At 44.6% G+C, this 25,543-nt stretch overlaps 2 protein-coding genes across 2 annotated transcripts in view; both read right to left on the reverse strand.

The window, feature by feature from the left end:
* Nucleotides 1–10,481: 10,481 nt before the first annotated feature.
* Nucleotides 10,482–12,911, reverse strand: C11H15orf61 (chromosome 11 C15orf61 homolog). Its single transcript, XM_086471762.1, has 2 exons — nucleotides 12,575–12,911; nucleotides 10,482–10,773 (listed from the first exon to the last, which is right to left on the reverse strand). The coding sequence occupies exons 1-2, from the start codon at nucleotides 12,909–12,911 to the stop codon at nucleotides 10,646–10,648; spliced, it is 465 nt and encodes a 154-aa protein (XP_086327888.1). The 3' UTR covers nucleotides 10,482–10,645.
* A 4,588-nt stretch (nucleotides 12,912–17,499) lies between these two features.
* The window catches only part of IQCH (IQ motif containing H), a 69,899-nt gene continuing 61,855 nt past the window's right edge, over nucleotides 17,500–25,543 (reverse strand). Inside the window, exons 18-21 of the mRNA XM_086471906.1 lie at nucleotides 23,367–23,492; nucleotides 21,887–21,948; nucleotides 18,963–19,071; nucleotides 17,500–17,602 (exon numbers count right to left, since the gene is read on the reverse strand). Of these exons, the coding sequence (XP_086328032.1) occupies nucleotides 17,501–17,602; nucleotides 18,963–19,071; nucleotides 21,887–21,948; nucleotides 23,367–23,492 (399 nt within the window). The 3' untranslated portion in view covers nucleotide 17,500. The remainder of the gene's footprint in view (nucleotides 17,603–18,962; nucleotides 19,072–21,886; nucleotides 21,949–23,366; nucleotides 23,493–25,543) is intronic.

Below are 25,543 nucleotides of genomic sequence, written 5' to 3' on the forward strand. Positions count from 1 at the left end.
CCCCGCCCCGCCGGGCTCACATGCTGCGGCGGGCCGCGGGGGCCGAGCCGGGCCGAGCCGAGCCGAGCCGAGCCGAGCCGGGCCGGGCCGGGCCGAGCCGCGGCTGCACCGCCCCGCCCCGTCCCGCCCCGCCCGCAGGAAGGACTCGCTGCCCCGGAACCAAAACCGAGGAGCCGGGCCGAGGAGGAGGAGGAGGAGGAAGGGGAGGAGGGAGCAGGGAGCGGAGGCGGCGCCATGTTGCGGGAGAAGGCGGGCGGCAGCGCTGTGGCAGCCCGCCCCGGGGTGGGAGCGGGAAGGGCAGAGGCACCGGATTTCGGGTTTTTCCCTCCATTATGCTTTCTGCTTTTAACGGGAAAACCACTGTAGAGACAGCAAATCAAACAGAGGCAGGCCGGGACTCCTGCGGTAGTTAAAAAGCGTGGGAAGTCCCCAGCGCTGCCAATCTTCAAAATGCAGAGCGATGAGCTGGGGTCTCCTCCAGCGACGGCTTCTCCTGCAGACCTCGGGGGGCTTTTGTCCCCAGGTTATTCCACCTAACACACATGGCCTGCTCCCACAGCCCCTGTGTCCCTGTACCGGGGTGCGAGGGCCTGGCCCTCACGGCGGGACTGCACCCCAACCAGCAGCGCGGGGCTCTGGAAACGGGACCGCTGCGCTCTGCTTGTCACGGCCAACTCCGGACACCTGTACTAACGTGCCCTAAGCAGGTTTGCCGACAGCCGCCGTGTACTTTGCTGGTTTTCCTCGTTACAGAACACTCAGCTAAGGATCTCTTGTACTGACGTCCAGGTAAAATTCGTTCCTCGAAGAGTTTTCCCACTTCTGTTCAGCGGTGCGGCTGAAAACAGCCCATTTCAAAACACCGTCCACCTTAGAGCATAGCTCTGATGAAAGAAAATCCCCGTTAAAAGCTTAGGTCCAGCATCCTCCGCAGCAGAAAAGAAGGGTTATGCGTTCGAGCGCCACAGCTGGGTCGTCTCCGCACCGCAACCACAACCCATGACATGCTACGTTCAGCTTTTAGAGAAAGCTTTTTCGCCTGACAGAACTGAGCGGGAAGGCTCTCTGCTCCGTACAGCTCTGCAGCGCAAAACTTCCCTGTTCTTTTTAGTGGGAGACGAGCATTAATCTCAATTGTAGGCTATTGATCTGTACATTTTATCACAATCTCTCACATTATCATATATGACAAACTGGACTATTTGAGTTATATTACCAATTTAGAGGGGTAAAAAATGGAAAGTATATTTGATTTAACTCCTGAAATATCTTAGAGCTTCCTCATATTAGAATACTACTTTCTTTGAGCTTCAGAAAAAAAGAGCATCTTTCAATGGCCATTAGCAGAGATAAATTCTCTCCCTGTTCAATAACTTTATAATTTAGTTCCTACACTAGAAATTAATAGAGCCCCAACTCCCAAGTATCTGAGGGATTGGTGCTGCGCACAAGATGTCTTTCTGTTCAAATGAACCTTTTACCTACAGTCCCTGTGTACCTTTCCGTCAGGTTCATTTCAATCACATTCATTTTCTATTAAATTTTAAAGAATAGGATACAAAATCATAGAATTTCTATAGAACTGCAATTTTTCTAAAATGTCTTTTTCATTTACAAGACTATGGGGAAAACCAACTCAATTTGCCAAATTTGCATAAATATTATGTAGATTTTCCAGGGCTAATCATAACCTTAATCCCCTATTCTGATTTGTGTTGATGCAGCTGTAATCAAACTTCAAGGGGTTTTATATCTTAAGAAATCCAGCACATCAAGCATAGGTTTCTCGATACCGGTTCAGTTTTGCCACATATTTCTTTAAAACCCATGTTTCATAAGAAATGTTCATTCTAACTCCACCAACATTTAAAACAAATAGTTAACATTTATCATCCTGCAGAATTTTTGCTATGAGAACAGAACTTCACCAAAATCTGTTTTTCTATTTTTCCTCAATGTCGGGGGGAAATTTGTGTGGCAAGAACACAGGTAATTTTTAACATGTATCATAAAATATTGTTAAAGCTCAGTATTTGGCTGCCCCAAGAATCTCCTCTCAAGAAGTTTCTGACACAGGAAGTTCAAGCATTACAGAAAGAGAGAAAAAACAATAATTAAGCAGTCTGATTTTCTCCACTAAATCCAAATGACATGCTACCAGCAAGAAATATGCATGGATTTCCCATTTATAATTACGTACCCAAAGTTATTGCCTACCCACAATGAAATAACAGTCAAAATCTACAAAGGAACAATATATCAGTTCTTTAATTACAGGAGGATCACGAAGCCCATGACTTCTATAAATTCTGTTTTTATTTAGGTGGGGGAAATACCCTCCATCCGTGCCACAGACTTCCAGGCTGGCTGTATGCTACAAGCGCCAGAACGACTGTCTCACTGCAGTCTGCTGCTGCTCTCTGCTGCTTTCCATCGTGGTTAGAGAGGACAGAGGAGATCTGGAGATGGCCACGTAAAGAAAATAAATGTTTGTTTTCAAGGAAAAGCAGAATGCTGGCACAGAAGAATACTAAAATTATTAGACTTGCCATGCTGCGGAATCTCGCAGGAGTACCGGTGAGTGGTATGCAAAAAATGCCATCCCCCACTGATTGCCTGCAATATGGTTATCATGATAATTTGCAAGGCCCTCAAAAAGTAAGGAAATAAGTTATTACTTCTTTCCCTTCCTAATTCCCACTGCAAAGGAAGTTATCTAGCACAAGTCATTTTCTATCTTTTCACTACCACAAACATCACATAATGAAGTTTTGAGTCCCTCTACCAAAACTCCGTAACAAGAGGACGGAGGAAAGAGCAAGCTGACACCCCTGTCCCTATTCCTGTATATTGCTGTTCCAGGGACTGTACCTAGCAGGTTTTCCTTGCCATTGGTGGAGGGATGCGAGAGCTCAGTCTCAGGAGTGGATCAGGCTGATGCAGGTGAAAAATGCAGTGCTTGGAACCTGCACAGTCCTCTTTACACAGCCCTTCTGTACATACACGCTGTCTTTATAACAGCCCTTACCATATGCCCACTGTAAATACTCAGTGGGAATGACAGCAGGTAAACTATGCCGCCTGCACTGGGCCGTGTCAGGAGTTGAAGTGCACTACAGCCAGCATTAGGATCCCACACTAATTTCTGTGCTCAGACCGTTGGATAGGAGGACGTGAGGCACAGGAAAGAAGCTGAGGACAGAGTCAGCAAGTCCTACGTTTTCATTATAGCTCCTAGTGAGCATTTCTGGGAAATTTCAGCCTCACCAATACTAGAATTTGCCCAGCTACGACAGGAATAGCATGCACTTACCATGTACAGACTAAACAGTTAGCGTTTGCTAACTACCTGTGCTATATGGTATTCAATGTTTTAACTATTAAAAATATTTTGGAATACTGTATTACCAGAACTGTACTACGTTACATGTAGTTCAGATACAGCGTGTAAAACAGACTCAGAGGAGTCAAAATCTAAATGCCAGTTCTTGGTTCACTAAATTAAATTTATCATCTCTGCTTCCTCCCTGTACCAGTTCTAGATGGGCATTATCAATAACAAAGGACAAGCTCTTAATTTCCTACAGAAAATGGCACCTGATCATCGCTTTCATAGCACACATTTTCATCTCCTTTTTTTTTTTTTTTTTTTAGAGAGATTAATACATAACTTTCTTGTTGATAAAACAACGTATCACAGTGAAATTCACCTTTTTTTTCCTTCCCGCATACTCGGATTGCCAGTGAGTGCAGCAAACTCAATTCCCTTAGGCTTACGAAAAAAGTAGGTCAACAGTGTCCAGGCTTCCTAAACATCCTCTTCTCTAAAATGCATCTCCTAGAAAGGACCACCCAAGTGTACCAGCTTGATCAGTACCTGTACAGATTAAGATCCCTTAAAACCTGCACTAAAACTTGCAGGGAACCAGCTGCCTGCCGTCCATCCCTCCCCCCTGCCCCTTGCAGTCACTCTGCACAGGCTTGACCCGGCAGAAACACTTTGCACGGGCTCTCCGCAATAAGAGGCAAAGGAGGTTTGTGAACAAATATCAGGAAATAAACTGATCTTACTTTCAATTCCACGGAAGCAGAATCTGGCCTCAAATAGATCTTTTAAAACTCTTTATCAGAGTAAACTCACCTTCAACTAAAAAAAAAACCCAAAACAGTAAAGCTGATTTAGGCTGAATTATAAATGTTTAGTTCTTGCTTTAAATGATGAACATATTTTGAAATAAAGCAGATTACAAGCATGTTTTATGTGTATTTTAAAGGCTAGATGTGATACACAATTACTGAAAAATTACAACATAAACGATGCCAGTTGGATTGAGCAAAAAATGTCCGTGTATTGTTAATGATGTTACTGTACCCCATCAGACCAGCTTCAGGGGCTGCATAATTGTTTTTCTGTCAACCTATAAATTCTTAGGTAACAACAAAATTATTGTGATTTTTCTTACTAAATAATTCATACATCACAAAGCATGTACATAACCAGGCCCATGAATCACTAAGCATGTAACAATCATATCTAATGGCATTTCTTCTTGTAAGAATAAAAACAGGTTTGACTTTTTAGTATTTTATAATCTCGTTCAAAAATCTGAAGTGTTCTTTAAAAGCGGTCTGTTCTGAAATTTACATTTTAAACTTGAAAGTTTCCTTGATCAGACTTTTTGTCAGAAGGATTGCCTTTAATCATGTTTTACAGTTTTAATTCTATTAGAGTTATTAATATCCCTGAAAGTAATAAATTGGTTTTATAATGAACTAGAACAGGGCTCATAAACTGTGCTTAAAGTGATGCAATTGTTACTGAAATCCCTCTAAGCCGTATGTATTCTGCCTGACCAAGTAAACAGCCACCATAATGCATTCAAACCAGCTGAATTATAACAGAATATTCCATCACTTCAACCTTAGTGGCTCCCTCTGTATTTTTTCAAACGCTGAACAGGTATCTGTTAGAGTTTTCTACAAGACAACCTCGTCACTGAACATGTTCATGATCTGGACGAGGCAAAATCGTGATCTCTCACAGCCGACTGCGGAAAGCTCTCAGCCCACACTGACATCACTACTTGCTAAAAACCTGTCGCCGTGCATTTACTAGAACGTTATGATGAATTAGCATAAATAATTAAGGTTAAACTACACTCATAAACTACACGTAATAACTATTTTGTGATACATTAGCCCTCTTTCTTTCAGCTGCGTTTGTTCACTTACTAATTCACAAAGGTCATTAATTGACATTGAGTGTCCCAATCGTTAATGCAAATTTTGATGTTCTACTGCACACATGCTTTATTTAAGAGCCTTAAATGCAAACACAGTGATAACATCTTATTCTTTTCTAGAAATCAAAAAAATCTTCTAAATAAACTTGGAATACGTTAGTGACGATTTTTACTCTCCATTCCCCTTGCTGTGATGCTGAAGCTGCCCCTTTTTCTTAGGTGTATTCAAACGGAACAATACGGCCCAGCAAGTGACATCTACTGCCATAAATACATCTGTTTTGGGATAAAATAAAGACAACTCTCGGAATCACTAAGTTACCTTTCTGCAGTGAACATGATTAAGGAGTTACAGCAAAAGCCGATTTAAATTAAACGGCCAAAGTAAATATTATATGAAGCAAAATCTCCTTTGTTTCAGGCAAATTTGGTCTGAACCAGAGGCCTAAGGGCGTTCAACTATTAAGAAAGACCTAAGGTTCATTCATTCCCACCCAAAGTGCAGCAGAGAGATCTATAATTATGGTTTGCAAAGAGATTTAGACATCAAGGATCTTTTTACTGCTATTAAATTCTCAAAGGGGACTGTTTAGTCAACTCACACTTTTCGGTTTTCTTGCCTACAGAGCGATTCCAATAAATTCTGTTTAATCAGAATTTAAATCCGGCCATGACAAAAGCAGTAATGCCTTTGAGTGCTGGAAGAATGAACTCTGGATTCCTGTTCTCCCTTTCCAGCAAGTGTTAGTAATGGAAGGAGTACCAATAGGTTTGAGAATACTTACAGCTGAAAAGTACCAGACTTGAGGCAAGCAACTTTTTAAAAACTTGACTTTTTTTTTGCTCATTCTCAGTCCCATTCTAGACATCCTTCCTACTAAATCTCTCCTTCTCCATCTGAACGCCACTCCACCCCTTCTCTTCCACTGAAACTGTTTTTGCTAAAGTCCCTCATTTGCTCAGTACATTTGTCAGAGAACAGACGCTTCCTCCACTCCATTTCCTCTAGCGGCTCCAGAAGTTCCACATCATTGTTCCCTCTCCCTTCTCCAACCTCCTACTCCACCACTGCCCAGTTGGAACTGCTTTGAAGAAGTAAATGAGCTGATACCAGCATACTTTCCCGTAAGAGCTTGGAAAGGACTGACAGTTTCTCTCACACGACTGACTCAATTTCAGGCTAAGGTTATCGGTGTAGTTACCGCTTTCCAGATTTTCAGTATTCATACTGCCCGTTGAGCACCAGAGAGCCTGTGCAAGCACACCTGGAAGCTCAGACAGGCACACCAGCACAGGTACATCCCTTCGTTACGTCTGTCGTTAAAGTTTGAGATGCTGCTGCTCTGCTTCGCAGGAGTCTTGAGAAACGGCGATCTGTCCCTGCTTGCCAACCTTCCCACACAGAGTAAGCACAAAGATGCCAAACCAAGAGCAAATTAAAAACCCAAAAGATTCTCCTGAATGCTGCTACGCACTCGGAATTACCGTAGGTCAACCACACAAAGGACGCTGAGGACGGATCTAACTTCTGCTTCAGTCAAGGAAAGGTCAGTTGGCTCCAGGTTTCTCCAAAGACTGGAGAAAAGCTCTGGATACTGCTCCAGGGAAAGAAAGAAGATCAAAAAGAAGGGGGCACAGCAACTTATTTTTGAGACAACGTGAGAGTACTAATCATAAACAACTGGGAATATCAATCCTTGCTAGTGTCTAAATCTAGCATTCATTTGCATTGGGGAAAAAATTTAAGAACTTCATTTTGAGACTGTGTCCACCCTGAAGGTTAGCAAGTGGTACATCTTCTACTGATAGAAGAAGTGCTATTATCTGTAAACCCAGTATTTAAGTACAATGAGCTGCCTGGATCATGCTTGCATTAGTAGCATCACTAGTGTCAAAACTTTGTTAAAACAAACACAGAAACACCCCTGTGTTACCACGATTTGGAGGAGCAGATGGTAACAGAAAACAGTATTTCTGGGGTGCTATCCTTAGTGCTACACAGGCTCTAGTGAAACATTTGTCAAACATACCAAAAGGTATAAAAGTGAAATATAGTAATTAAGACCTGGGTTTTATCGATTGTGTGGCTTAAGTAATTTTTCACAACAAACATAAGATTTAATAAGTATAAGTAGTTAAAGATCCTGACTTGGCTGTAGTCATTAGCATGTAATTGAACTGGTAAAAAAGATCAGTTAAACCTATGTTGATTACCACCTTATCTTTGAAAGGCAATTAAGGACCTCAATCATTGCAACAAGATTTGATTGTGCAGCCTTTATTGGACATTGATCTTTCAGCAAAGCGCAGTTACATTTTCCATTAATTTACAGTAACACAGTTTAACTCGGATACCTGAGACCATTGACCTAGGCAAGATGTAATGCTAAGCGCTCGTTTAGGTTAAGATGCCCCCAGTAGCCATTACTGTTTAAAAAGGCTGCTACAAGGAGTAGCTACCTGATCCTCTGGGTTTAGACTAAGGTTTCCTTTATCTGAAGTAGTCGTTAAGTGAGGTGAAACAAAGCTCTCTGCCTTTTCATGTCATCTCTCACTCATGAAACATCATTCTTGACTACAGCGAAGAGATAATTAAGGCCAGGCTTACAAGATAAACGACACTTTATTTCAAGTGGAAACAGTGCAGATCAACTCTGTAAAAAGTTAGAAGGGTCGTCTTGTAGTTCAGCCGTCTATAAAAAAATATGTGTCCACACCGGTCTATGTTGCATACACAACATACACATCGTGTAATGCATGCAAAAAGGGAGCTGCTCATTAAAATAATTACAAATGCATCGTTCAGGACCAGAGGAATGAACAAAGCCTGGTGCCCTACACGTTCGTCTTTCGAAGCAACAGGGTTACAAGACAACCCTAAAGGACCTTACAGGCAAGAGACGGCAGTTACACGGGCAAAAACCCCTGCATCTTTGCCCAATTAAACTGCTAGAAGCTCGTCTTTAAAGCCCACTTCAGGGACACTCTTCAGTTCAAGCACTGAGACTTCTTCGCAACAGAAGACCCTGCTCTCCTCATACCGGAGTGTCCCTTTAGGAGCCGACTGCCACCAGGCAAGAGCTGATGGTGACGGGGATCGGAAAGGGAAAGCAGCAAAGGGTCGGCTGAGAACGACAGGCTGTGTGCTCCTCCTCGCTTGCCACTCCCGCGTTCCCCTGAGCCTTGCAGCAGCTTTGGAGACAAGATGGTACGGATCTTCTTGGCCCTCGGCATTTCCATCTTGTGTTCAGGCCAAAGCTTAAGATAAGCTATTAAAAAAAAGATGCTAAGCAGCAGGCATTTATAGCAAAAAAATAATGAAAGCCAGATGAAGTATTTTACCTTTGGCTGAAGACGAGTAGGTTTATAGTCATACTTGAAAATGATTTGTGTCGTGATTTATCCCTTATAAATAGCATATTTTCCCCCTTAAGTCCTGTAGCAGGTCACACACAAGCCTTAAGGAAAGGAATGCATGATACTATATTTGCACTCTGCCCTCAGACATCTTCTAGTTCATCCCTTTGCATGATCAACTTCATAAGAGCAAGAGGTCTATTGATTTTCATGTAATACAAGAAAATATTACATCTGCTTAATTGTTACACACTGAGATCATTGAACAAGAAATCAAGTCTCTATTTAATGCTGCAAGCAGCACAGAATTGCAGTAATCAATAGGGTAGTTTGTCAAAGATGTTCTCTAAGGAGCCTTGCCCATCACTGCACGGACAGGGAGTCATGTTGCCTGCACTTATTGAAAAACAGGTAAGCAAAGTCAGCAGTACCCATTATCAGAAATCAAACAAGCTGCAGTGAGTGGAGGCGCAACTCCAATGAAGAGCTGTATTTATAGTCTGGTAATTAAAAACCATTTTATCAACCTTGCGTTGGGACTAAACCTTTACAGCGAGATATTGACGAGATCCGTGGCAACGAATGAGCAGTATTTGACTTCAAACTTACGAGCTGCAGTTATTTAACTTCATCCAATACGGGGAAAATCAGTTCTGGAAAAATGCTAACAGTCATTTTTATTATTAATGAGGCTTCTTATAATACCGTCTCTTCATCTTTGAGACCCATTTAACTTGCGTCAAGAATATTCTCCAAAATTAAACAGAACGGCGGAAGCACTTCCCTGATTAAAGTGTTATTTAGTGTTGCTTTTAGAAAAATCGCGTGTATTGCTTCATTAAGTGGGAAACAGTTCCATTATCTGGAATTAAGTAAAAAAGTATTTAAATTAAATTATACTGCAGTCATAGCTTGATAATCATTTATTTAGGAATAGTGATTACCCTCCAAAAACAGTACCTACCCCCTTCACATTTATCTTCCTACTTACGAAAATTGGAATAATCAACTTACGTCACCAGACGTGGGATTCGGAATAGACAGCATTATCTGCTGGCACTAAACCTAAGCACCAGGAGCACCAGTAACATCTGCTGACAGGCGTTTCTGTTGCTTGAACTTACTATCCAATAATTCCATATTTTCCCTATCCAAATAATTCCCTAAAAGCTTTTTCTTTGCCCGGGTCTCCCACTGAACGTAAGTCATTCCATCACTGAATGTGCACAGTTGCAGCTGGAGAAATCAGTTATGTTGGTTCAGAAAAATGGGGGTAGCGTTCTCCCCATTCTCCTGAATTAATGAAAAGTATCAGTGACTTCGACTTCAGGCCAGGGGACTGAACCTAGATCACTTCGGTTCTGTTACTTACCTATAAAGCAACCGAAAGAAAACAAAAATAATGCAGATATCTGGCTTTCGAGAATTGCAAAAGATACAAGCAGAAAACATACTTTAGATATTTTATTTCAGTATCATTTGAAGAAACGTGATACAGCCATTTTTAGCTCCTTCGGGTGGTATTTTTCCAAAGAGTCTTCCAGACAGTTGCAAACAGCCAGTGCCACGGATTCACGCACACGTGCTTGCAGCTACGACAATTATCGCGCTGCGGAACACCGAGTCACAGGCTAACCCTGAGGAGCCTCATCTTTTCAGAGACGTTCCAAAAACGCCCAGCATATTCACAGTTTCCTTGCCCGCCCGCCACAATTCCGTTCTCTAAGTTGGCAGATGCAGCTCTTTAAATTACCACAAGTTTGTTCAGCAGTGCTAGTCACTGACTGCCATAAATTCTAATACCCTCAGAAATACTAATTCTTCTCCCAAGGCTTCTACTTTTTCAGCTTTACTGACCTCAGCAAAAATAAATCTCTTATGACCAAATAGTCCACGATGCTTCCTGAAGACAGCACGTTAAGTGAAAGAACCCACTGTCAAAAGAAAAAAAGTTGCCTTCGGTTCTTTTTAGTCAAAGGGAGCAGATATTTGTAGCAGCCGTAACACAGAAACGCACCAAACGACAGGCACTCGAGGGCATGATTTCAGTACATGGCGCCTTCGTCTTCTTTATTTAGAAAATAAATAGTAACCGGGCCATGACTCGTATGAACAGTCTCTGTGACACTGACAAAGAACCAGGAGCCAAGTCCATACAGTAAAGTTGGGATGCCTAAGAAAAGACAAAAACACGTTACAAACAAAGACAGCAAGCCAGGAGAATTAAAACGCCTATTAATAGTAAAACATAATGACTCCAAAATGAAATTAGAGGAAAAGCATTCCTGTAAAAGCTGCCTTATAAACCTTTTGCCTTTACCGAAACGCTTACAGCCAGCTATCGGCACGTAACGCCCTTCCGGTCTATCGAGCACACAAGAATCAGAAAGCAGCTTGAGGAAAGCAGCAATATGAAGGAATGAACGGAAAAAAGAAAACGGGAGGACAGCAGTATGAAAGGAGCGAAACATGGTCACGTATACAGCCTGATTTCTACTGATGAAAGAAAAAAAATATATATCCGAATGCTAAGCCACAAACTCCCTGGACATCCACTTAGTTATCAGTTCAGTGCGTCTGTGCACCAGAGCGGAGATGGGAAGGGAAACAGGCAGCGACTTCACAGATCAGCACGAAGCTGCTCGTGGGAAAATCGGATCAGTGGTCAAGACCGCCAGCTCCGACAAAACTGGAAGGAGCACACAGGTGCATATGCAAGAAGTGCCATCAGCTTTAGCGCTGCCGAGTTGCGCCTTAAGACAGACAAGAATATTTTAGTTAATATAGGAGAAAAAAAGGAGATGGATTTAGGCCCTGAATTCAGTAGGGTACAGAAACACCAAATTTAACGTGCTTAAAGTTATCCAAGCCCTTAAGCTAAGTTCTCTGAAGAGAGAGATGAGTTGACTTCTTCATCACGCTTGCTAATCACTGAAATATGAAACACGCAGGGTGGCTGCAAGATGGTCAAGATAAAAGGTCTGACTATGTGGAAGGAACAATAAAATCAGATTTAAAGTTATTAAATCAATCTTTGTGATTACATTTTCTCACTGTGTCAGTTGGAAAGATCAAAAGATGGAGACCAGCAGACGTGTTTTGTAAAAAGTCACTCAAGTCTTGCAAAGCAAAGAGATTTATTTTTCTAAATGAGATACGAAAACAAGAACCTGATGAAATTAGTGATGCGACGGTTACCATTTCAGTAAGCGTTGCATCTGTATACTGAATTTTGAATAATAATATATTTCAAAACTTATCTATATCCATTTTTAGAGTAGTAAGGTACTGATAGAACATTTTTATTTATGAGCAATTATATTCCAGCAGCACTCGAGGATCAAGCACGGTCCCAGTCCCCCGCTACATCAGACACTGTACCTAAGATGCAAAAAATCAGCCCAAGAAACAAACCGTTTTGCTTCACCTAGCACTCGTGTATTTGCTTAGAGGACAGAACTTCATCCACGCCATCAGAACATAGATTTTTCGATGGAAAATGATCCATACCAACGGATGTCAGCCATCTAAATAACAAGCGCTCACGCGTTTGCTTTAGGGCGGTTTCATTTTTCTCTCCCACAACGTGACAAGAGAAACACGAACTCGGTAAAACCCCAAAGACGATCGATTTACAGCTCTGCCTTCCCACAGCTGCCGAAAGCTCGGGCATGGGGCGACTCCTGGGTCCTCCCGCCGCCGGCTCCGACCCGGTGGGGGCGGAGGACGAGGCGCTTCAGGCGGATTCACTCCCCTCGGGGGGCGCGGAGAGGAGAGGCGCCGCCGGGCGAGGAGGGGCGCCCGGTAGGTGCCCCCTCACAGCCCCCGGCCCCTTCCCGCCGCCGTCCCCTCTCACCCCACCTGCAGGAGGGCGGCAAAAGCCCGGGGCGGGAGGGAAGCGCCTCTCCGCCCGCCCCACAGCCGGCGAGGGAAGCTGAGGGGAGGCCGCAGGGGCGGCCCGGGACACGACTCACCGGCGTTGAGGACCTTGAGGGCGGTGAAGGCGGCGTTCTGCAGCGCCAGGTCCTGCGGGGCGGCGCGGGAGCAGTGGTACTTGATGAAGGGGAAGCAGCCGGTGCGCAGGATGTGGTAGTTGGCGCCGTTCACCCGCCAGTTGAAGTGGGAGAGGCCGAACTGGTCGTTGCGGACGGCGCTGTACTTCACGCAGTACGAGGTCCAGTGGGGCAGGCCGCGCTGCCGCAGGTGCTGGCTCAGCACCTCTGAGGCGGCCGGACGGGACGCCGCCGCCGCCGCTCCCCGCCACAGCAGCAGCCCCACGGCCGCTTCGTGCAGCCGCCTCAGCGCCCGCATCCCGCGGGGCCGCCGCCACCGCTCCCCCCCCCCCCCCCCCCCCGCGCCTCACCGCAACCGCCCCGCACCAGCGGCTCTGGCCGCCGCGCCTGCGCCACCTCGGCGCCTGCGCCGGCGGCCCGCCGGAGGGCGGGAAGGGGCGGCGGCGGCGGCGGCGGGGTCACCCCGGCGGGGGTGGCGGCGGGACGGGCCCGCGGAGCGGGTGCCGTGCGGGGGAGCGGCGGCGCTGCCTTGTCGGCGAAGGGGAGCGGGGCAGTGCGGTTCCCCGAGGGGAGGGCAGGGGGAGAGGCGCGGGAGGCCGCGGCGGAGCCCTCCGCGCTGAGGCGAGGCGAGGCGGCCGCGGCTGAGGCGAGGGGAGGGAGGTGTCGTGCCCGGCACCGAGGAGAGACGGGCCAGCCGTCCCTGCGGGGGGGCGGGCGGGCGGGAGAGCACCGCAGGGAAGCGGGCAGTGGCGTTTTGGGGAAGGGTTTGGGTCGCAGTGCGCTGCTGGGGGCGGCCCGGTGCTGCCGGTGCGTCTCCCGGCTGCAGCATCGACCCGGTTAACGGGCCCTCAGGGGAAACGGGTTGAGCTGCACTGAAATCGGCTCAGAAATAGTTCTTTGAAAGTGTTAGACCTCTTTGAAGAGAAATATTTTAAAATCGTAGCCAGCATTCCATAGTAAGATTTTTCTAAGGAAAAGCTGAGGTTTTGAACCATTAAACGTTGTATTTGAGAAAAAAAAAAAAGGCTGCTCAAACAGAAATGGGAACAGATCTTTCCTTTTAATGATTGCAAGCAATATCTCAAACTCAGCAATCTTAAGCCATTGAGCTATGTAGTATGAATGTGCTAATTAATCAATTACTACCCAACGATGTACCCTGTTTATTTACTGTAATGCACTACGTGTGTGTAGAACCAGTAATTATTAATCATCGTGGGTAACAACTTTGACTCACGTTCACCTTCCTGTAATTAACAGAGCATATAGGTAGCTTTAATATCTTTCTTTATTAATGGCAACAATGACTGAGGGTGAAAGTTGGAATCTGAGACTGTGGCGCTGTGGTGAGGGGCTCAACTGATGTGTTACACCTTGACAGGGATCTTCTGCTGTAGGTTTCGTAGTCAAAATTACATCCTATAAAGCTATCGCCTATAAAGCGGACATATGACCATTACTTTATTTATTTTTTTACGTATATATTTCAAGATATTTTGCTGTTAACTGTGTTACTGTTAAAAGTGCAAGAAGAGTGCAAAACTCCTCTGGGAGCATAGCCTCACACTGGTTAAGAGCACAGACATGCACCTCCACTCACGCCAACACGTGCTACGAATGGAATGAAGTAGCCTCTGTATTTACAAATGCTTAGGGAAACATTGCATACTTCCAAAGCGTGCAAGAATCACAACCAAACATCCTGAAGATGAGGCTGGAAGCGGTATGAAGCGTTCTTCCAAATGTCTTCTGTTAATAATATTTGATTGTGTGGTTCAGGTCTCTGGGTTCGTTGGAATCTGGTGTAGTCTGATCAGTTTTACATCAAAACAGTCTCCTGAAAGGCACATCTTTGTGATGGAGCTACAAAACAGTCTAACCCCTCTTCAGTTGAGGTGATAAATTATCTTCATGAAGGTTATCGATGACTGTAGTTCCTGATCTTTAGTGCCTGATTGCACTAACAAAATCTACAGCCTGAAATGAAACACAGGATCTGTACGCCGTAAGAGGGAGTACCTCAGATCGATGATAGGCCATTTGCTGAATGGGAGGTGATGCTAGGTAATCCTTGTGGAATGTAGAGGACCAGATTAGACTTAAAAGTCCAGGGATGCGTTACCTTAACCTAGGTGGAAGGTGGTAAGGTCTCCTGAACCATCCGTTTGCATGAGGTATCAGAGATCTGTCAAGAAATGGGTAGGGTGAATACTTTTTATTTCAGAAGACATCTGGAAGGGGTTGTGCTGCTGAACTTCTTCCCCCCCCCCGCCCCGTGCTCCGAGTTGTCATTCTAAATGTGGAAACTCGGGCTGAACGCTCAGGGCTTTAAACCCAGCTGTCTAGAAAGGGAGACCTGGTTTCCAGTATCAGCTCCAGGCAGTGTTCTCTCAGGAGAACGACCCGAAACAGGCAGCACGTGCGCTACAGACAGCACGTCAGTTCTTGGAAAAACAAAATCCGTGCAGTCCCGTCAGCTGGATGCGCATTCCTGGGCAGCTCTGGCCCATCAGGAGCACGAAAGCTTTATTTTAGTTGTCTGCATCTTCTGCGGTTGATGCCAAACCCCACTGCCCCTCATCTCCTTCCACAAGCATTCCTCCACGCCTTGCAGCTGGGGAACCAGCTTGGGCTTTTGCTGTCATTAGCTGCGGAATTCTTCGGCAGTGTCTGATGAGCAGCCAGGCCTGGGCCACCTTTTATCTTTCGGTTTGCACTCGCTCTGTTCTCTTCCCAATCTAGATCGTGTTCTGAAATCCAAGCTACAGTTCAAGAACTCCATTGTTCTTTGGTGAGCGGGAATAAATAATCCAGTTGTGTGAACAGGACAATCATTGCTATATTTCTGACCTTTTTTTTTAAAAGGTTATAGTTTGATTTTATATCTGCTGTATTGCTAAAAAACCCCACAGTTTTGGCACCAGCAGCACGGGAGCTGGATGCGAGAGACTGGAGAGCAGTTTCAATCCTTCCATCAGCTCAATGCTCAGAAGTGTTAGTAGTAATTAAAAACTTTTATCCTCAAAATACATTTCACACTTTGCACATCCTGAGGAATCTCTCTCACCGTGGGAACTTCCAGGTCACTTGTTTCCTGCACAAACAGGTACAGTTGTGTTCTGTCAGGATAGAACAAAGACACGAGGAAGCACCGGTTGGGTTTACTCCCAGGACACTGCAGCCTATTAAGTGCCAGTGAACTAATGAGCCTCTCAGACCTTAGGTTGTTCTGGCTTGGATCAAGGCTCGCTTTCCCTTAACCCTTCAGGAGCTAACCGAGTCCCTGGCCGGGACTGCCTTGCGCTCCCGCGCCTCCTGTTCGCCCCGGGACTGCTGCTTCCGACCAGGCCGGGGCGTTCTCTAGCTCGGGGGCGAAGCTGGGTGAGAAAGCTGCGGAGTCAGTCTTCCCAGGAGCGAAACAGGAGAGCGTGCGTTATAAATGCGGGGAGGAAAAAGTCAGAACAACAGACTTGTCTGCAGCTCCTCAAAGCAGAACAGAGGACAAGCGTATCCTACCTTGTTGGAAGAACTAATAGGCGATTATATCCTGCGCATTTTGGCATACAGTTTCTCGGCAAGTGAGACACCCTTGTTGTACCTACCACAGCCAAAAATACCTGTTATTTTAATTTCTAACCACAAAGACTTCCAGGAAGCTTGTTCATTGGCTGAATTTCACGTTAGAAAAATCCGTGTGGGCTCTGGTATATCCAAACCCAAGACCATATGGAGATGTAAGAAAGGAACAAACAAAACAAGAACTAAAGTAAAATATTCTTTTGGATTTTTATTTGAAATGGGGATCAGCATTTATGCAAATGTTCTCATCTGCAGTTAATTACTTCTGTGACCAAAGCAGAGGTGAAAAAGGCCAACACAAAAGATAATGCCCGATGCTAATGGCTCAAAGACTCGGGCATCGGAAAAAACGGGCACTGATCTGCAACTGCTTGGTCACGTTCATTATTGGTCTTAAAAACTGGTTTTGCTGGAGGTTTTTGGGAAGTCAGCTCAGAGATACCTGCCCTGCTTGCGACAGGAGTATCCATCCAACGAGGAAGATGCGCTCTTCTATCGGAAAATTTAGAATGCGTTCTCTGTTGGGGAATCAGAGATTTGATGGATGAAGATAATTTTACAGATGTAACTGTTGTCCTTTAACATCACAGCGCACAGCAACTGTGCCAAAAAAAAAGTCACCAGTATCAGAAATACAGAATCTATCAGATGGACAGATCGGTCTGCAAAAGGCATGGCAGACTGGGAATCACCGTACGAGCGTAATTCGAATGGTCCTCTCAGAACCTGGCGTTGAACTCGTGTTATTACTCTTATTTTTGATAATTTGAAAATGAACATGAAACAACTGCTGTGAAAATCTGTAGGTAAGAAAAGAACTAGCGGAATGCTAACCACACAGACAGCCAGTTCTGGTTGCTGCCCTTACTGGTAGGATGGCATTTAAGAGTATTTATGTACAGGCAGAAGAACACCGGACCCACTGTCACGTCAGAAGCCTGTATTTTAGAAGACAATAGGTTTGAAAGCGAGTTCAGGGTTACAGGACTCTCCATGGAGTGTGATCTCCTGGTCTGATTTCGTGACGGATGACCCCGTTAATGAGATTTTAAAAACAGATACTTTACTTCAGGACCAACAAAGTGAACATCAGGGGCATGTATCGTTTTCAGCTGTGCCTTTTGACAGTGTATTTTTCTGAGAGAAGGGATGTTCTCCCAAACACCGCACTCAGAGACCACAGAAATGTACAGTCTCGGTTAACGCTGCTTGACGTGCCAACGCAGAAGGAAAACCAAACCTGTTCTTACAGATGAGGAAGCGTTTCCAGAAGCATAAAGAATAAGGCACTTAAACCTTTCCTGTTAACTATTCTTTCAGAGCATCTGCTTTCGAAGGTTGCTCTTCTTCCAATTTCAGTTTGTTTTCGGCTGTAATTCCTAGAATTGCTTCGATATCTTGAATTGCCATCTGTAACAGATTCAAGGAACACAAGTTATTTAATGGGCATTATAATGAAATCCAGCAGCCAAAAGGCACAGCTGGTAGCACTTGCCTTGGAAAGGTAACCAGCGTTCCACAGGACGTGATGCACCAATTACTGTTACTTTGGGGACAGTTGGGGGAATTATTAGTAAATTTGTACAAAATCTCAGGTAAATAAAAAATACAATTTGTTGCGATTTGTACTTGTAATTAACTAACAGGTGTTGTGTTCCACGTGCATAAATCATTGTTAACTCACTGTGTTCCCTTTTATATTTTTCTTCAATGGTTGCTTTTCACTCCCTCATATTGAAAAAAAGGGCATTCTTTCTTTTTGGTTTGTTCCATAACGTCACAATTTAATTATATCTTCTCTACAACTGCCATTTCACACTCTGCTTGTCAGAGGAAAACACAGTCGGAGTTCACGCTGGAAAGACCCCGATATAAATGGTGTTATGGGATTGAAGACACCAACCTGTACCGCGGTGCTCCCCTTCACCTCTCTACAGAACGCTTCCAGGCAGGAGCTTAGAAACTTTATTTTCTAAAGCTAAAGGTGACAGAGTTGAGCAAAAGAACTCCCTCCGGAAAGTTTAGCTATTCTCCGCACTCAAAAGCAGCATTGTAATGAGCGCTTGTTTCGGGGCACGGGGTTGGATTCATTATTGCTTTACTGTCTCCTTTTGCCAGCAAGGTCGTCACAAAGGAGCTTCTGAGCAGAGGTGGGCGCTCCTGGGGGAACGTTCCCAGCGCGAGAAGCCCCAGCGCTTTGTCCTGCCTCCCCCCCGCGCCACCCCAGAGCATCCTCCGGCACCCGGGGCTGGGCGCTGCGGGCGGATTCAAAGAGGAGAGAAAATTGGGAACAAAATTGACTCGTGGAATTGACGGCGGGGTGAAAGCTGTGAACTGATGGATTAAGGACTCTGTGGCTGCCTGCTTAAAAGAAATCAGTGTTAATCATCCAAGGAGCTGTTCTAACCGGAGAAGTTTGTTTCTAATTTAGGGTTCCTGCCTTGATGGTGCCCCTTTAAAAGAAAAGAGACAATTGCGACAGCTGTCTGAGGCAGTGCCAATAGCTCCTTTGCTCTTCCAAAGGACAGGCAGGAGCATTACGTGACAAGTAATTTCACGCTGAAGTATGTCTCTTTTCAAAGGAAAAGTTTCAAGCTTAAATTTAACTAACGGGTTCATGGGAGACTTACTATATTGACCTAGACACTGTAAAATACGCACCGCTAACAATAAAAAAGGAACGGTTTAGCACTTGTTTATGATACAGCATGAGGTATTTTCAGCCCTTGTACAGAAATTAACCAGGATCGTTAGTTAATTAACACCTCACCTTAAAATTGGTCTCGCCTTGCATATTAGGTGGTGATATTTCTTGATGGATGATGAAGAGATTGCGAGCAAAGGTCACGAGGACCCCCTGGAGATCCTCTCCGATTGTTCTGTTAATGATATCCAAACAAATGAGTTTACCAATGATTCCCTTCACATGCTTAAAAACAATCGCCCTCTCATTTGTGCCTGTCTGGTGATGGAATTTAATGAGTATTTTCAATCTCACAAGGTGGCAATCTTCAGGGAGATATGAAAGATGAGGCTCCATTTTAACTTGTCAGCAGAAAGGATTTGTGTAATAAATAATTTTTATTAATCAACTTAGCAGAAGTAAGCAGTAAGGTTTCAGCCTCTCCAAGCAAAAGGCTACCGTTGAGTTAGGACTGAGACAGTAAAACACTTTAAACATCGAGATTAGTTCCGAAGAACTGTTGCTTCTGCCTACGATTTGCGAAAGACACCGGACAAGAGAAATGTCAGCAGTGTCAGCGTTTCTGAGATCGTCGCAGCTTCTGAGGCTTTGGGTTCTCAGTGGTACGTGCGGACTCTCAGCACCTCCGATCTTGTGGAAGAGCGTATCGTGACGCCGAGGAAGGAGGTACCTCATTTACTGACTGGAACTGGCCACAGAGCTCCAATGTAGTAAAATGGATGATAACTCACCTCGATGTTTCAGGTATTTCAGCGATTTTTCTAAGCTCAAACTGTTATATTCTCGAATATATTTCCAAAGCAAGATCATGAAATTGCATTGAAAATCTGATGGAAGCTGCATCTGGGATCAGAACGTATGGCAAATACATTTGGGAGTATTCTGGTAATATATTAATAACTGCCAGGTCAAGCTGGTGATCCAAGAGGTTTCTCACCAGGGGGAGCAACTACTGATGTGTTGTTCCGAAGGAGTTAGCAAGGATGGAGGCGGGATGCAGCCTCCCTCACAGAAGGACTCCATTTTCCAAGGTACTTGGCTACCGAGTGAAATACCACCAACAGGGACAAGCCAATCCAGCCGTCCGCTGACCCTGGAAAGGACAGGTCCTTCTCCTCCCTTCAGCCCCTCCCCAGCTCTCCTGCTCACTACATACCCCTCTACGGACTGATTCTATCTCAGCCCCACAGAAAACCAGACCGAGAAAAGCGACCTTTCTGCTGAGTTCTTGAGCTGAATCAGCTCCTGGAGAGGTGTAAAAGTGCCAGAGATGATGCAAAAGGAGGGTCAGGAGGGAGGACTCCCCCCTAGCTGGGGTCAGGGAAGCATCAGTGGGCTGTTAGGAGAGTTTGGCAGCTTAGGGAATGCTTTCAGATGCCTAAATCACTTTTTAAATGGCTCCTGTAGCTATTTTACAAGTTCTTGTTTAGTGATTTTCTTTCAAATTGACCTTCCAGCTCAGTCCTGTAAGCTGCCTACATTGTACTGCAGGGGAGTGCAGTACAGTGTAGGAATATCTAAGCTGTAAACAAATCTGCCTCACTGGAATGCTACCACAGCCTCACCCACAGGGAGCTCGGTACAGGCTGAAGGAATCATAGTCCTCAGGATTCATTTAGTCCATTCCCTGTGCTAGGGCAGGATCAATGCTACTAATATCATCCTGACAGAGGTTTGTCTAATCTGTTACCGAACGCTGTCAATGACAACCGCACCGAACAATCTCATTAGGTCTTCACTGCCCTTACTAACAGAAATTTTTCTTATGCTAAACATGGATCTTTCTTGCTGCAAGTTAAGTTCATTTCTTCTTGTCTTACTAGCAAAGACGCAGAAATCAGATTTTTCCTTCCCACAGAGGCTTTTTATGTGCTTGAAGATGGTTAGCAGATCTCGCTTCTGCCTCCTCCCCTCTGCCCCCTTTAGTCTTGCCCTGCAAGTCATACTTGCTGGAACTCTAAACATTTTCATTGCTTCCCTCTGAGTAGAACGGAAGGATTACTCCCAGGTTATATTGTTTGCCTTTTTCCAGAAGATCGTGACATTGTGACTTGCAGGCAGGTTGTAAACCACTGTAACTCACAGATCCTTCTCTGCAAAGCTACTTGTTCCTTCACTGCCATCTCAGTGTAATTTCTTGCACTTGCTTCCGACTGAATGTGATTCCGTTTTTCATATCGTTTCTTCAGTTTGTCAAGATCATTTTGAATTCTATTCCTGCCCTCCAAAATACTTGCAGTCACATCCAGCACTGGAGGAAGCTGTTTTCTTATCCAGGTCATTAATGAAATAGCTCGAGCATCACAGGAATACAGAGCAGACTGAGAACAGACCCTTTCAGCCCCTCACTCATTACATTCCATCTTGGCAGTCAGCTCTACAGACATTCCCTCCGAGGAGAGGTTTTCCCTCGGCGTGTAGCAGATTTGGGCAGATTATGCTTTCTCAGGCTTCTTAGGAGAGGTTCATATGCCTAAAGAATCACTAAACTCTCAGATCTGCTGTTGCCTGACCGCCGTTGAGCGCCTTGTGAAGAACAGCCCAAAAAAGGCATTAAACTTCAACCTGCTCTGCACCCTGTAGTCAGTTTTGGAATAACGCTGCCTGTGAAGGTAAGCCTGTGCTAAGCTGTGTGCTCTCACAGCTACATTGCTATTGACAGCCAGTTGAGCTCTTGTAAAGCTAATTGCAGTAGGCCTCTCGTCTGCAATGCAGTCAGGCTTTGATCTAAGCAGATTCCTGTGCTTTTTTTTTATTACTAAAATGCTTAAAGCCTCCCTTAAACTTTTCAAAAGGCCACTCTTACAAGTAGTCATTTTCTGAGCGGTAGGGGACAGGCGGTGAACTCGAGTGCGTGAGGCTCAGATTGTTGGTTCCCTTCGTGCCCTCTGTCAGAGCCCAAGCCAGCACACGCCGCGGCGTCGCTCTCTTCGGATCAAGGGGTGTTCCCAACCGTTTATCAGACTATGGAACTGACAGGCCATGCTTACATCATTCCCAGTCTGTATCGCTTCTGATCTTCATACAATAGGAAAACTGTTCCCTGTTTTTCCTGTGAAATAAAAGAGCAAAGTTGCTTTAATTATTCCTGAAATAGCGATACTAAATGTATTATACAGGGACAGTAAGTACATAACCGTATCTGAGAAAGGCTAGTTTTGAATTGTGTGTCATGGATTATTGCTCAGTGTCACTAGGTTATCGCTCTAACTAACGTATAGTAGAGAACACAATACATTAACTCTATGTAAATAGAACACACACGGCAGAGTCTAATCAAGAGCAAGTATTTTTGTTCCAAAGCAGTAAGAGACGGTCATAAGTATCTTAAAAATTATCACACAGTTATTTTTATCAAGAGACAGGTTAACCCCTAAAAGCCTTCCACATGCTTAAATTGAAAGGCAGTGAAAATATGTTGAGGTTTTCCTGTTCTCAAAGCTCGTGCTTCACCTTAGATATACACAGGACACGAGCTTTCATTGACCTTCTGCTCTGGTTCATCACGGGCCCGACACAGGTGACAGGCTGGTCAGCAGCAAACCCCACGGTCTGAGTTTTAGATGCGCTAAGTGAGTTATGGCACGTCACTGTGAGAGGTCTCGTGAGCCGCTGCTGCCATCCCTGGGGAGGGTTTGTACTGAGAAAACCCGTAAAACTCAGCATTTCCCAGCTGCGCCCTGGGATCCAAATCTCCATCTGCTGGTCTGGCTCACCTACCACCTAAACTCCTCTACATCTCATTCTTTTACAACTCTGTTCATAAGCCTTAAGCCCCTCCTTTCCCAGCAAAGGCTGGATTTCCATGTCTTCATTCCTCTTTCTGGTCTCCGTTATCACCTGCCCCCTTGGCCTCTGAAGGTGCATCTTCTCCCATGGGCGCAGAGGTGGCGAAAGGGCCACGCGCTGGCCAAGTGCTCTCCTGAAAACTCGGCGCTAGCACAGTCCCAAACCCAAGCACAGCTCCTTGTTGCCCGCAGCGCCGTGCGAACCAACCCGCCGGGACAGCGTCCTCTCTGGAGGCTCCGGGAGAGACACATCTCACTCCCCGCGGCGCAACACACACGCGGCGCAACACTCCTCATCCCGCGCTGCTTCCACTCTTAAGCCAAATCAGATGGGTACCTCAGTACTGCAGCTCTTCGAGACTTACACCCCAGCTGAAGTAAGCGGACGTGTAAGTGTTACAACAGAGTAATTTGTACAGGAGCTACTGGAGATCTTTGTCCAATTCAGAGTTCATTAACTAGCATCATGAAAACAACTGAAAATAAAATCAATTTGATTTTTACCAAGTCCTCTTTAACAAAACCGAGGAGCAACACCTCGCTGTGTTTCTAGCGGAACGCTTAAACGTGACATTCTGCTGAACAGGACGCTTCAGCTTTACATTGTGCTAAGTGGTTGCACCATATTGGAATTTACATACAAAAATTATGCAGCGAGTGTCGCGTTTGCAGTCGTTCATACCTGGAGGTCAAATCCAACACCACGAGCTTTACACAGCTGGAGGAGAACGTTATAGTAGATCACTGAAAGGCCAGAGTGCCTCAGTTGACTGCTTGCTGCCGCACACCAGTTGCTTCTTGGAGAAGGCTAGAGAAAAACAACACAGGATCCTTTATTTTCAGCCCAGAAACCAACTATTTATTATTTACGTGGCTTCTTCCTAGCAAACTCGTGTAAGAGACTCCATTTGGAGGAATTCCTGTTCATCACAATGTCTATCGAACACAGACATTTCCATGCAGCAAAATCAAACCCTCACCTCGCGCTGTACATAAAACCTTGCGTTATGGATCAGGTCTGCAGAATCACTCCCCAGGAACCACATTTTGATACTTTCGCAGCTTCATTGGTAGCTGGGCCCAGTGAAACCATTCCGAGGGCACCCTCGGAACCCACCCTGCCCGTGGTAACGTTGTTCTGGAGTCAGCTCTTCTCGATGGCAGAAATCCCAAATCAGATCATCAGTAGTTTATAAATTGGGGTTCTCCAAGGCGGAGCATTCTGCTACAGCATTAGTGTGGATAATTATTCCAGCAAGTCTTTGAGGAGACCAGGCGCAGTGACTCCAAGGAGCTGTACAAGGAGCAGCGGAGTTCATACCATGGATAAGGATCAGTCCTGCATTTGAGTTAAAACTCTTACCAGTGCTCAGGACAAAAGAAGAGAGATTTGCATTGAGTAGAACCGGACAGAAATGGTCTCCTCAAGCAAGGCTTTCCTCTGATGTTGTTTTAATACTGGACTGTTCGTTCGGAGTGGGGATACTGCACGTTGAAGCGTGTAATTTACAGTATTTTTTCTAAAATGATACTTGTTTTGACATTGACTCATTTAAGTTGACATAGTTGAAATCCTTATATAATACATCTCTGCCTGAAAATTAATCATGTTTATAATATTCTGAGAATTAATAACACCCATTGCTCAAGTCATTAACTTAAAAAAGGAGCTTCCAAAATCTGTTCTCTGCAGTAGGGGACCACAAATAAATGAATGCTTGATAAAATAATCCAAGTAGCAGTTTAACAAGCGTAAACTTGAATGTGGCTGCAATAACACAGAACTATTGTTTAAGGGTTGGCATCAGGTTGATGAGGTGCTTATTTCAGCTACAAAGCATGCATACACATGCATAATGAACTGCGGTATGAATTATTAATGTGTTGCTTATTTAGCCTCATCTGTCTAGAAGATAATGTATCCTAACTATAATGAGTGATTGGTTTTGTACATAATTACAGTAGCAGCAGTATCTAGGAAATTTGTTCTTTCAAAGAAGGATTTCTAAAAATAAAATCATCACACAAACTCTGTTGCTGCTCCATTTTATCAAAATCAAACCTACCAGGATTGAGAATATATAATAAATTAAAAGGGACAGAATCATTATTAACATAATAATTTTACACAAAGTGTTTTACTTAATCATTCATTACAGATCATGTGCTGTAAAAGCATTTGTCTCTCGGTTTGTTTGTTTCTTTTCCTAAAGACATTTTCCTGAGAGAGGGCGTTTTTGTAGTTAACTCTTAAGGAGATAAAACCCGCAGAAATACAGGAAGAAGAAAAATAAAGGATATAGTGACAATTTATGTTAATTCTGACAGAATTTTAATTAAAAAAAGTTGCTACTTGATTACTTTTCATTTCTAAAACTTGTACTACTGGGACTAATCATATCTAATTTACTTCTCTCCAACTAAAAGTGGTTGCTTGACAAGAACAATAGATCAAGAGCTCATTAACCTCTAAATTATAGCTCCATGACATTTTTGGAATGGTGCTACGTTCCTCCTCTAAACTATGCAAAAGAGAGCGTTGTGAATCTTCTGCCAAAATGTGTAAAATGGCATCTGGTTTATATCTGTACGTACACATACATTTCTTATTCTCTGACTTTTCGAAAGGCCTTTCTTCCCTTTGGAAGGGAAGAAGGTTCGGGGCCATAGTAAATCCTGCACCAAGACTGATCTAATATCATAAATCAGCATAATAACCAAGTGAGCTGTTAGCCGTGCTTCTGCGACCGCGTGTTTACATGGATTTCAAAGCACTGCACGACCTCCACCTCATTTAAAACCACATCCCTGTGAGGCACCACTACGGACATGATCTTCAAGAGTTTTCAGAGAGCGGGA

The sequence above is a fragment of the Leptosomus discolor genome, chromosome 11 (genome assembly GCF_034619465.1).
Source record: "Leptosomus discolor isolate bLepDis1 chromosome 11, bLepDis1.hap2, whole genome shotgun sequence".
Lineage (NCBI taxonomy): Eukaryota > Metazoa > Chordata > Aves > Leptosomiformes > Leptosomidae > Leptosomus > Leptosomus discolor.

What these genes read in the sequence shown, in the direction of transcription:
- C11H15orf61 (XM_086471762.1), bottom strand. Translation starts at nt 12,911, where the DNA reads ATGCGGGCGCTGAGGCGGCTGCACGAAGCGGCCGTGGGGCTGCTGCTG. An exon ending in CCTCAAGGTCCTCAACGCCG is followed by an intron (nt 10,774 to 12,574) that starts GTGAGTCGTGTC and finishes GTCTTTTCTTAG; the next exon opens with GCATCCCAACTTTACTGTAT.